Source organism: Schistosoma haematobium, chromosome 2 (genome assembly GCF_000699445.3).
Source record: "Schistosoma haematobium chromosome 2, whole genome shotgun sequence".
In the NCBI taxonomy this organism is placed as follows: Eukaryota; Metazoa; Platyhelminthes; class Trematoda; order Strigeidida; family Schistosomatidae; genus Schistosoma; species Schistosoma haematobium.
Window position 1 is genome coordinate 10,418,047 of NC_067197.1, and position 14,101 is coordinate 10,432,147.

At 30.1% G+C, this 14,101-nt stretch overlaps 1 protein-coding gene across 1 annotated transcript in view; it reads left to right on the forward strand.

Moving 5' to 3' along the window:
- Positions 1 to 14,101, forward strand: part of MS3_00006174 (uncharacterized protein) — a gene marked incomplete at its 5' end in the record, with an annotated part of 262,766 nt that overhangs the window by 135,227 nt on the left and 113,438 nt on the right. The window contains one exon of the mRNA XM_051214293.1: positions 3,289 to 3,463. Within this exon, the coding sequence (XP_051067446.1) occupies positions 3,289 to 3,463 (175 nt within the window). The remainder of the gene's footprint in view (positions 1 to 3,288; positions 3,464 to 14,101) is intronic.

Below are 14,101 nucleotides of genomic sequence, written 5' to 3' on the forward strand. Positions count from 1 at the left end.
TTTTGTTTATCGTAATTACCTTGATAACACCACTCTTATTACACGTTATATTCACATATCAATATTATTATTATTATTAGAAGGGGTTTTGTGGACATAATAGTAATTTTAATAGTTGAGATCATGAATCATTTGAATCTGGGCCAAAATGGAAAACCTAGGTCTGTTGTAAGATTGTACCTCACTGATGACAATGGTGTATGTGTCGCTCAATTTCGTGGACTAGTTGAAGTTAGACATTAACACCGTCGAATGCCGACTGGCTCATTGGTCTAGAGGTTAAGCGCTCGCGCGCATACATTTATAGTATAAAACAGACCTGAAAAAATTCCTTTTTGTAGTAAAATATACCTCAGAATATAAGCTAAATAGATTACGGCTACTGTTTTATGTTACCTAAGCTATCGGACAATATCAAATGAAGAGTATGATAATTGATATTTTCAGCATGAATGATTCCCTATTTCGGAAAATGAAAGAATAATTTGTTTTGAACACATTCAAATGGAGGTTGTATATATATATATATATATATATATATATATATATATTGATATATTGATATACTAATAATTTCCGTAGTTTCCAATAACTGGTCAACATCGAAATGCACCGTTTGACAGCACATTCTAAACGACAGGTAAAGTAAAATAACAATCCAGATTATAGAAACTAGATTTTGAATACTACTTAGGTAAATACTATTAACAAGGTCTGGCTTATTGCTACCAAGTAAAATAAGCAGTGGTTAGATTGTTTATAATAAGGATACATCATAATAATTAATCTATCCTCGGAAGAAGGTATTCACACCAAGCAGCGAAACAGCTGGATTTTACCTATATACATAGATATATATTGTGAATATATTATCATTTTATGATTATAAGTGTTGATTCATTAGCATACAATAACACCAGATGAATAATTAGTAAATTCTTGATTATAGTAACTCTACTTAGCTTTCTATACAAACACAAAATGAATTTGCTTCTAAATATTTGCAACTGAGAGTATTTTTATCTTTTGTTAGTAGCACTATCCTATGAAATCTTTTCCCATTTTGTTTATCAATATATTTATTCAGACTTATTTTTATTCTTATTTGAATGTCAAATTATTTCTCTATTGATTGAGATCTTGAACCGATTGGAAACCTGGAAGCACTGGACGGCCGTTTCGTCCTATTGTGGGACTAGTGAGTGGGTGCGCACTGCTGAAGGGTGCTTTCAGGTTTTCAATCGTGGTCTCATATCAATTGGTTCAAGATCTCAATCAATGACTTAGTAATCTCCACAACCCTATGTTGATAATTTCTCTATTGGTTCGAATTGGAAATAAATGAATCAAATCATCTCAATCATAGCGTATACGGATATTTATAGAATACTTAGTAGAATGAGTAGAAAAGTGTTCTATGACTTCAAATTAAATCTCATCTTTATGAAAACGTATTAAATGTGCCTTAATATCTTTATATCTTCGAATGATGACTAGTGACAACCTATTATTTAGTTAAAGATAATCAATCATCTAAAAAGAATGAAATTCATCAAACTCTTTAACAAAAACACTTTATACTACTACCTTGTCAAATAAATGTTCACATTGGGTTTGGATTATGTTATTATTTATTATTATTATTGGAAGCTTTATTCAATATTTTATTTTTGGTACAACATAGAATTCTCAGCATAAAGTATTTCAACAAGTTTCCTTTTCTTATACCTTGATCGATTGTGACGATAGATTTTGAATGATGACCGGTTAGATGTTAGGAGTTCGGTAATCCACATTTGATTAATGTTCATTCGTTTCAATGCATATTGCCGGCCACCTTGATGTCGCTGATTGTACCTTTTTGTATCCCGTATAGCGAAAGGTTGTAAACTTTTCATAAACGCGCCTGAATAGATTGTGTGCACAATAGACATAATGATGTGCTAAAACAAACAATAAAACAGATAACTTGATGAAATATCTAGATCGGAGGAACAGGTAGCCCAGATATTCAAGCAGGCCGCCTTGATTGATCAAACTACAGTTCTAAATATTAATGTTCAGTTAACAAAACCCCAAACAAAACGATAAACGTCTATTGAATTCCACTGCTAGCTATAATCTAAATTAATCAAAAATTATCTGCATGTCATTTTGTTAAGTGTTTAATGCCTAAATAATTCTGAGATACTTTAATCATGAAATGATTATTCAAATCCATAAGATGCTGAAAAATTGAGATTATTGGATGGTTTTCTGTATCAAAGTGCAATTAAAACCTAGATAAGTATCAAACCTAGGACATTTATGTAGCGTAGTGTGAGCTTTATCATTCAGATCACAAGCTGATAATCCAATTGTCTGGATAAATGGTTGATTTCTTATTTAAAAGATAGTAAATTACTCACTACAAATCAAATGTTTTTGTAATATCCTGGTTCATTATCATACAGATGACTCTGGGTATCTCTGAGTTATAATTGCTTCCAATAGACTTGAAGCTTTCAGCTTGCATCAGTAACTCATTGACTGTCAGATTTTTGTTATTTTATTTTATCCATACAATCTTTTTTTTTAAAATTTTTCTGAGCTGTCAAATAATTAGACAAACAGAATAACTTTAATTTGTTCTAAATCTAAAGATTTATTGTACGTCAGCCACTCTCTTTTATTGAATGGCTTATAGTTTGCCTGATCGATTGTGTTCCAGATCTTTAGAAATATACACCACCATGGAAAACCTGGAAGCGCTTAACGGCTGTTTCGTCATATTGTGGAGCTCCTCAGCAGTGCGCATCCACAATATCGCCTCGCGAGATTTGAACCCAAGACATATCAGTCTCGCGCGCAAGCGCTTAACCTCTAGACTACTGAGACGGCCAGCATCCAACCGTGTTAATGTCTAACTTCAACTAATCCATGAAATTGAGCGACACATCCACCATTGTCATCAGTGAGTTACTATCTCACAACAGAGCCGGTTGAAATCCAACGGTCACGGCTTCTCATTAGAACTCCAGGATATACTTCTTGAGGCTAGTCACTAGTGAGTATATGCTTGTTTAGTATGTTTCTTATTTAAACGCTAATGATACAGATTTTTAATAATTCAAAATGAAACACTCTTTTCAAAATTGAGGGGATACAGTGTTGACATATGTGTATAGACACCAAACTTAACCTTATCCTTTTAATTCTACTTAACTGTAATACAACTATTTTCTTTTTATTAGAAACCTTAACTTCTCATTTAGAAAATTAAATGATTTACATTATCTATTTTTATAGGTATCCATTACCTAAACAATACTATTTGGCTATGCATCCTTATTTAGATCGACATACAACTGCTAGAAGATATATATGCCAACCAAATAATGTTAATTCTCGTTTATGTCCTGCTAATTATCCAAGTGGATATATATTTTATGATCGTTCTATAAATGGACAATGTACACAAAATGTGAGTTTGTTTTCTATTATTAAGTACATGTATATTTATTCTTTTTGTAATCATCAATTATGTGTCATAAACACATTTACTTTTGTTTGTAAAATAAATTGACCATTTCAGTTTAAAGTGTAGTAAATGAAATATACACACACACGTATATAGGAAAAAATACGCTGAAATTTAGAAAATCTATCTCAAATTGTCTACAAATTCTGATTAAAATGATCGTGATAAATACACTGATCATCAGTAAACTATAACATATTTTAATAGTTGAGATGATGAGTTAATTGATGCTAGACTACCATGAAAACTTGGAAGTACTAGATGGTTGTTTCGTCCTACTATGAGAGTCCTTAGCAGTGTGCATCCACGATTCCTTCTTAAAAAAGTATTTCTATTTCAATTACATGGGTGGTAATTTAAAGATAAAATAAATCAAGAGTGAAATAAATATCACTGATGGTGTTAGGTATATAACATGAAGCATTCTCAATCCATTAACCCGGAAGATAAATCTTTTATGAAGTTATAACTGTAATGTTTCAAACTTGGACGAAACAGCTGTTAGTTACCATTTGACTTTTTGATGATTGAATGAATTGATAAGAATAGTGTAGTCGAGTAATGATTACTACTGTTTGTCTATGGAAAGGACCTTATGAATATAAATCAAAGGATATAACAATCGCCTTGAAAAATTAATTGTGTATTACGGTACAAAGACAGATATGAGTGAAGGCATAAGTGATTGTAGGATATGGGTTCCGTAGGTCATTCACCTAGTTAATGAAAAATAAACAATAACTATATCAGTCACAGGGATTAATCTCAGTTCACAGGTTAATTTAATTAATAATACTCAAATATGCGAAAATCCTACACTAAAATATGCAAAGCTATCAGCATGAACAGTTTGTCAAAGAATGTATAACATAGTTTAGTTTAAATATGAAGTAATTTAGTACATTATATTAATAAAGCCCACACACAGTACTAAATAATCTTCAATTACTTGAAAAGTCATTTACTTTAGATTCAGCTATTTTCATTTTGATAGTTGAAGCTTCTTTAACAATGCTTTCTTCATTATCAACAATGGTGAAACTGTTATCTTTCAGAATTCAGTAAGTTTTTGTTTAAAATGAATAAGTAATATGTGAGAAGTTTTAACTCAAAATATGTATGAAGCTGTGAATCTTGCATGAGTTTCGTTGATGCAGACGTGAATTTAGGGTGAATATTATCCCAGTAATCATCTCTCTCTCTCTTCGTTAAATTTTTATTCATTATGCTACAGACTTATCTAAAAACACTGTCACTGGAAGGTATTAGTTGCCAATTTTACGTTGTATTCAACAGAAAACCACTTCCATGTTTCATTATGAGCACTGATATTCTGAAATAAAGATCTGTATACGTGATGAATTCCATATATAACGAAGTACCCAACACGGAATCCATAGCTAATCAACACTGAATATACTGGAAAAAACTCATAAATCAAATAGATATTAGAAATATCTTTTACTTCTGAACTTAGTTGCTTATGTATGAACAGATCATTCTGATTTGGCTTCTGTAGAAAAAGTCTACTATGTCAGTGACATTATGTAGAATGATAACTAAACTATAGCTATTGAACACCTTTTACTGGGAAAGTTTTGGGAATTTAGACAGAGGGCATTTATAGAAAATCAGAGAATCTTCGAAAGCTTAGCACTCAGATCAATCAGAAATATACAGACACCAACTCACCTTATCAACCAATTATTGAATCATAAATAACTATATGGTCAAAAATCAAATCGAAGGAGATAACAATCAAGATAATCATGAAAACAATGACGGAGCGACAATTAACCAAGATTATAATACACAGAATAGGCTGTTATTCATATGTGGTGAAATTCAAACAACTCACTTTGATCTGACATTTGTGCTGATAAATTTGTACAGAAGGACAATATAAGCTTCATCGCTAAAACCACATAGCTCAGCAAACAAAGTTTTATTAAAGTGCTTTATCTAAACTGTAAATCGTCTTCGCTATTGTAAATTTTATTTTCGCGATTGACTCCAAATGAAATCCAACCACTGCTGTAAATACTCCAATCTGTACACTTATAACTATGAACATAACAAAAAATAACTTTTCGTACCGGCAACTATAAACATGAACATGAAATTCATGTGTATATTTCTAAAAGTTATCCTATGAATTACATTTATTGGGGTCTATCCTTCGTAGTGAAGTAATTAATGTCCACTACCAAAGGGTCTCGCACTACGAAAAAATAGATGTTCAGTGCCTTTATTTTCAACGCTTGGCTAACTAAGAATTAGCCAGAGTGTAAACTACGAAAATATTCCATTCTTATGATTTGACTATACTGATTATAATTGTAATAGTTAAGATCATGAGTCAATTGAAGCTAGACCACCGTGGAAAACCTGGGAACACTGGACGGCCATTTCGTCCTTTTGTGGGACTCCTCAGCAGTACACATCCACGATCCCGTTTAGCAAGATTCGTACTCAGGGCCTATCAGCCTCGCGCGCACTACTGAGGGATTCCACAATAGGATGAAACGGGCATTCAGTGCTTCCAGGTTTTCCATGATGGTCTAACTTTAATTGAGTCATAATCTTAACCATTAAAGATAGTATTAACTTAAATGTATCCAATAATATTCCTAAGTACTGTAACAATATTTTCAAGCAGTTGATTGTGTTCGAGTCTTTAGTTTAATTAAACTTAGAAATATCTATTATAAACTACAACTAATCTGTTAGATCCATCTAACTTACTGTAAAGATTTTCTTATTATCATATCTATTAAACGTCTAACAACAATTCAGTGAAACATTTCATAATGGATCTATCATTTCTTAATCATCAATCTTAAAATTAATTTCCTTAAATAATTAATTTTCATATAAACGCTTAGCAAATAAAGAAAAAAATAAATCAACGTTTCACACTATAAACTTCTTTTCATGAAAAAAAATTTACAACAAATCTTTTCTTTTCTTTTTTTCATTTCTTCTTTCAATTAAACCTCTTTTTCTTAATGTTCTCTTTGGGAATATTCAAAGTTTATCCGAAATAAATCCACTAGACATGTCAATAGGAGATTAATGATCACCATCACCATCATCAGCATCATCAATACCTTGTCTATTCCCGTTTTTGTTATTGATTAAAAACAATTCACTGTGACAAACGTTACGCTAGAAAAAATCATGAAAAAGATGAGTCTTTTTGTTTTCTCACTACTTTGAAATAGACAATAAAACGTAAACGAAGCTAAAACTAAAATTCTTATTTCTATAAATAAGTAAATAAATAGAAGTTTTTGAAAAAAACAGCACTTCGACAGCTAACTTTATAGTATTTTTTTCTTTTTCATATTCAGCTTCCTTATCATTGAATCTACCTGTGAATAGTTAGACATTTTTTCGTGGGGGAGGGTAAATTTGTCATCCTGTTATCATTTGCCACTTCAAGTCTTTATTTGTTTTGTTTTTTTGTTTTTTGTGTTCATTTTGATTCCAATGAGAGAAAAGGAAGGTTGAGATAAGAAATCAAAAACTAAAAAAAAACAAGAAGGAAGGACTTTTGTCTTATCAATTCTCACCTTCGCTTTCTCTTTCTGCCTTAGTATATTCACGTATAAATGTCAACATTGTTTTGTGCATAGATATGTGACACATTTATTTTTACTAATCATAAAATGTAAGTGTTTAATTTACGCATATATGAGAACAAAGTCATCAACTATCGGAGTTGTCTTATTCTTTGACTTACTGAATTCTTAATTACAGGTAGAGTTTATTATTTTTATTAGTATAATCAGGAGATTAAAATTTCTATTGTCTACATTTTTCAACACTATTTCCAAGTTACAAATTATTGATTCCACTATTTCCGACATTAAGTAAAGATTAATGAACAATCAGCGACATGATCTTTGACATTAGTCAATTACGTATATATATATATATATTTCAACAGGTTTCTCTCTCTTATATCTTGATCGATATTGACGAGAAATATTGAGTAGTTGCCAATTATATGTTACCAATTCAGAAATACACATCTGAACAATGTTCATTCTTTTCGATGTATATTGTCAGCAACCACAAAAATTCTTATTGTACATTTAGTTAACTTGTATAGTGAAAGGTCATAAACTTTTCACAAACTCACCTGAATAGTTTATGCATTTAATTGATCTGTTAAAACAAATAAAGAACAGATAGCTTGTAAAAATATTTGGATGCCGGGAACAGGTAGTTCAAATATTCGAGCAGATCACCACAAATATGATTTTTAACGAAAATAACAAATTATTACTCTTTAATCTTAATTAAGTTTCTTGTGTTGTGATTCCTATTATCTATACAACAATTTTTTAAACGAAATGATATGAATTACTGTGTAATAGCTATCCCATAAACTCAGTAACATCACTGATGAAAGTAAGTCACAATATGAATGACTAATTTAAATAACAGAAAGATTCACATTATAGATTATGCGAGTAACTAGAAGATTGTAGATATAAATAATGAAATCTACGTTCATTGGATCTTGTCCACTGAAGTATGTTTTTGCATCATATAATCTTTAACGTTGAATTTTAAAAAAATAGTTAATGATTAAGTGTTTGTAGATGTGTGATGGTAATTTGGTAGATAAGTTTTCTTAAAGAAGAAACAAATAGCATAGACTATTCGAATTATATCTAGATACGTGATGAAGTTTACATGACTCGAGAAATGTGTCCAAATCAAACTTTTTTCAGTATTTCTACATCAAAATTTTGAAGACTATTCTATTTGAGTTGATCTTATCTAGGATCCTACCACGTTCACTTAATGCTAACTTTAACAGTATAGCTTGAATTTTTCGATGTGTAATTGGATCATGTTATGTCATGTTATTCTGTTTTATTCTGGTTGGGGGACTATTCTCCATGAAGGGTAACAGATGTAAGTAAGTATTGTATTTATGAAATCACCCTGGGACATTAAATAGTAAACTTTACATAGTGAAACTATCAAACGTACGACTAACCAAGTATAAAAAGTATCAAATCCTTCATCACACACTAGAACAGTGTATTTCTTAATCATCCTCATAGCGAACTTTCGTGAAGTAAATTGAAAATAAATGACTACAGTACCGACACCTAATAGCTTCTTTCAGCGTATTAGGTTGTGAAGATCAATTTATCAGAAACTAACATCAGCTGGAAAACCATTAGAAAAATAGCTGTCCATTTCATCTTAATTTAAAGTTCTTTAACAATAGGCACATTACATTTACTTTCCCAGTCACAAACTACTATCTAAGGAAAAACGTTTCTCCGATACATAGCTGGCTACATTTGGGGTCACAAATTCTGTAACCTTTATTTATTTGGTATGATTTGACGTCATGTCAAATAAACTACCCAAGATGTGAATTTTGTTGATTGCATAATGAAACTTTTTTTACTGTTCATATATATGAGAATAGTAACATCGATAAACTCAAATTCGCGAACAAAATATCTATATGTTATAACATAATGTATATTCTACATTATAAGTACTTTTGCCTGAATCAATTTCTACATACAGATATCTAATCATTTGAATATTTATCGTAATTTCATTTAAGATGTTTCCAAAATGTAAATGACGTAACATACCTAAGTTTCCGAACATATATACTAGGTTAATTTGAATACAATTAAATACATAATAAATATATTTTTTCACCGATTGAAATCATGAGTCAATTGAAGCTAGACCATAATAGAAAACCTGGAAGCACTGGATGGTTGTTTCGTCCCAGTATGGGACTCCTCAGCAGTGCGCACCCACGATCCCGCACCCCGCGAGATTCGAACCCAGGACCTATCAGTCTCGCGTCAGGCGCTTAACCAACCAGACCACTAAGCCGGCATCCAGTGGTGTTAATGTCGAACTTCTAATATATTTTTTTATTATATCCCAGTGAGTAGAAAGATTTTATTTCTGACGTTTCGTAACTTAATTTAAACCACTTCTTCAGAGTAAATCTAAAACCGACATTAAGTTAAAGTAAGTTTAAATAGTGCAAAAGGAACAAATACATTTGTTATTAATTTTCTACCCAATGCTTAATTTATATGAAACTATCAAGTCCAATCTTGGTATAGATACCTAAAATTAAATACAATGTGTTTAAATGAAAATATTAATCTGTTATATTCAATTTATAACATGCTCTGATGATTAATCTGCAAATGTAATTTATTTCAACTAGTCAACTGAAATCAACTATAAACGAATGAACATAACTGACAATAACAATATAAGTATAGATAGATTGCGGCTAACAGTGGAATCCAGGACGCATGTTTCGTGTGATTTAAGATTCGTCAGCCGAATGTACCTGCATCTCAGAATTGATGTTCACCCTGAAACTCGAACCCAGTACTGTTCACTTCAAATGCCATCGTGTTATCTTTTTAGCTATCTACTATTCATCTTTGCTTATAATGTATGTGAATTGTGACAATATCGAAGTGTTACAGTATGCACCGATCACTTGCAGTCCTAATGATCAATAGGAAGATTCAATTAAACATAACTAAATGACTATAACTATTATTGAAAATCAGAATTTAATACAAAAATACATTTCCATATCATTTAATAAATAAATAAATAAATGATAACGTTTTCAATACTTTAGCTTCATAATGCTATACTCATTTCAGATGTGAGTTATCTTGGATATTGATGCTTTGAAAATGTTTTGCCCGCTTCTTTTGATTATTTTTTCTTTTTAGTTAAACGAATGATTATTTATTGAAAACTTACTTCTTTTTTTACATGCTTCATTTGGTATCTAACTAAAATAGTTTTGTCAATGCTCAACAATTAAAAAAAAAGATAGTTTATTAGAATGATGAAAATCTGAATTGTGTTTGCATGAAAGCGGTTTGTTTTGTTTTTTTTGTTATTGAATGGAATGCATGTTACCTGCCTTATATTGTAAAAAAAGCCGAAACCCAAACCCAAACCAAAAAACCACTTACACACACACACATAGACATTCATGTTTCTTTCAGTTACATTAATTTAAAATTGGTTGTGTTCAGTTTTTTTTCTTTTTTTCATTTTCTAAACAAAAAACAAAAAAAACAATGATACTTGCACTTTATTGTATCTACCTGAAAAAATTTGTTCTTTTGACTTAGTTGAAATTAGTACATGATAGATAAATGAATTAAAAACTAGATTTACACAGTTGGACATTTAAAATATCCTAATAAAAAATAGACCATTGTAAAAGAATGGCAAATGTTCACTCATATAAATCATCAATTAGGTATGAAAGTAATTTTAATCCATCAAGTAATCAATTGAATGTTGAATTCTTGTGTTTTTGGCGGTCCGACTTTAAACGATATGAGGTTTTGTTTGTTTGTGTGTGTGTGTATAAGAGAGAGGGGGGGATTAAGCACACATCAGAGACTTTAAATAAACAATAATTTTTAAAGAATGGTCTTCATTTGACATTTACATGGATACAATAATATAAAATATGCAGTTTATAAAGTACATATTTTGTCTGAATATCATTTATTAAATAAAACTACATTTGTGTTGAAATCAAAGAATTTTGTATTTGTAATGTATTCCTATTTAAATTAATCATTAAAACAGACTAGATGGTACACGTAAACCCTCTTAAGTCTTCGTCATATTCAATAGGATGATATGTGAAAATGTTTGCTAACTCTTTTTCTTTAAATTAAGAATTTCACAATAAATATACATAATTTAAAAGTTGGATAATGTGTTTACAGATGATTGTGTGGTGTGTGTGTATGCTACTGATGTCGACAGATATAAGTAGTATGTGTCATCAATGAAATGTGGAATAGTTGACGGCAGAAGGTTATGAAGATCGAAGAAAAGAGAATGATTGGTTTGGAAATGAAGGTAAAATGGAGTATGAAACGATTGACTGATATTTTGCAAATGATGTATTTTCCTTTATGGTTCTCAGTTTTTGCTAAGTGATTCTGAAATTTTATGTTGAAATACATTCGATTGTTCACATTTGTGTTCTTGTTCACTACAATTTGACTAGAATACGAATTATTGATATAGTGATTGGACATTCAAATTTTATCGAAACGATATATGAAGTGGTTTATTCTTGAACAATAATAACTTCTATCGAATAAACTACAGAAGACATTTGATCAAATGGCTCTTCATCTGCGTACGTAAAGCAAATTCAGGAAATGGATAAATAAAATGAAGTAAATAGAATGTGCTACGGTCATGAAAGTTTCTGTCATCCTTATAATTAGTTTCTAAACTAATGAGATCGCTAGGGAAATCTATTTCAGATAAAAGAACATACATATTGACCAGGATAGTCTCCCTGTAACACGCGAATAACTGATTGCTACAGTCAAATGTGAATAAATATCCAAATTTTGTTACCTTCAGTTGTATCTATTAGTTTATATTGTGCCTGCCAAGGCAAATACACTGGAATATTGCGAAGTAGGGTTAGTGCCCACATACTTTAGAACATAAATAGTAACATTTTCTTTTCACGTTTCTGTTCCCAAATATTCGTATATTAAACCCACAACTAAACTGTCGTTTAAACAATTTTTAATTCCTCTAAGAAATCATTGTACTTTAATAGTCTACATATACTCATCAGACCGAATTTTTAATCAAGATTCTTCTAATAGAAATTATGTGCACCGTTTTGTTTTCGTAGTTTTTAAATACTACTATTTCTATATTATAAGTAGTTTAAAAGAATTAATGAATTAAATGACATAATATTTAAATTTGGAGAAACTTTCGTATAATTGATACTATATAAGATAATCTTTGAATTCATTTCAAACAATATTTGATCAAAATTTAAGTTTCCATTTAAGGGAACATTAATTATTAACCACTTAGTAACTTAAAATGATTTTAATTTTGACTTTCAGTTATAAATTTTGATACCATTAATTTTAAGAGTCAATAATCAGCTAAAGAAATTTTCACATCTTTTAGAAGCTTTCATTTTTCACTTATCAAATCATAAAGTTATATTTCTTTAAATGGTCATGAGTTTCCTTTTTGGACTCAAATCTTTCTCCTCGCTGTTTGCAGGATACTAAAAAGAAATTATGTATATTATTATTATTCATATTATTAGCTTAATTCAGTATTATATTTTTGGTACAATATAGAATTCTCAGGACAGAGTCTTTCAACAGGTTTTTTCTCTTATGTCTTAATCGATATTGACGAGAAATATTGAGTAATTGTCAGTTACATGTTACCAATTCAGAAATTCACATCTGAACAATGTTCATTCAATTCGATGCATATTGTTAGTAACCACGATGTTTCTTATTGTACATTTAGTTAACTTGCATAGTGAAAGGTCATAAACTTCTCACAAACTCACCTGAATAGTTTGTGCACCTAATTACTCTGTTAAAAACACACAAAAAAGACAGCTTGTTGGAATATTTGGATGGCAGTAACAAGTAGCCCTGATATTTCTCCAGGATTTATTGATATTCAGTTAACTAACTTGAATTCATAACAGTTGAGAGTACACATACTACCAAATTATATGAAATGTTACTTAAAACTGATTTTTTCAATCCTGTTTAGTCAAGCCATAAAATTCTGTTAATCACCAACTGATAATATTGATTATTATTTCTCTATTGTTTATTGTCCGTTGTTTACTTCATGACGATTGAACTATAATGATATTTGTAAAATATGTATCCTAATTCACTTCATAAATTTTCTGCCGATTATTCACTAATACAACATAGAAAGAGGTGTGATAATTAGAAGTATTTAAATTATAGTATGAACTAAGAATCCCAGAAATAACGTAATCGGATCAAGAAGTACTAGATAACCACAAACGAATGTACTGTATTTAGAATTCAAAATCAAGCATTCAACAAGTACCAAGGAATCATCAGTTCATTCAAACACCATAGAAGGTCAAATATGATTTTATTTAAGACATATATAATTTAGATATTCATGTGAACAGGCAGATTGAATGAATGAATATGAAAATTGATAAGATATGGATAGGAGTAGTTGTAAAACCTTACTTAGTAAATAAAGGGTCATTTAGTCTTTATAATAAGCTGAATAATGTCTGACTTTCAAATAACAATTTTCAGTACAAATGTTAGATACTCATAAGATGTATACAACTAAAATAATATTCAGAGTTTACAGTAAATATTTAGCAAGACCGTAACTATGGGAATAGACAAAGACTAATGTAGGCAAATGGAGACATAAGTGCATACATACAATTTATTCAATGACGTTAGAATCAAGCATGTTATGAGCAGAAATGAAGTTACACAGCAGTTTTTATCAGTCTACTGTTTTAATTCACCATATCATTGTAGATTTGACTATTTTTATTAAAATGTATATGGTTCATTAACGATGTATACAACATCACTCGAATAATTAAGAAAATATTCATAACACTAATATATGAATGAAGGATGTTCTTTTCAGTAAATTGTCTTCAGATTCTACAATAATATATCCGTATTAGTAATCCTAAAAGTGGCCAGATTTAAG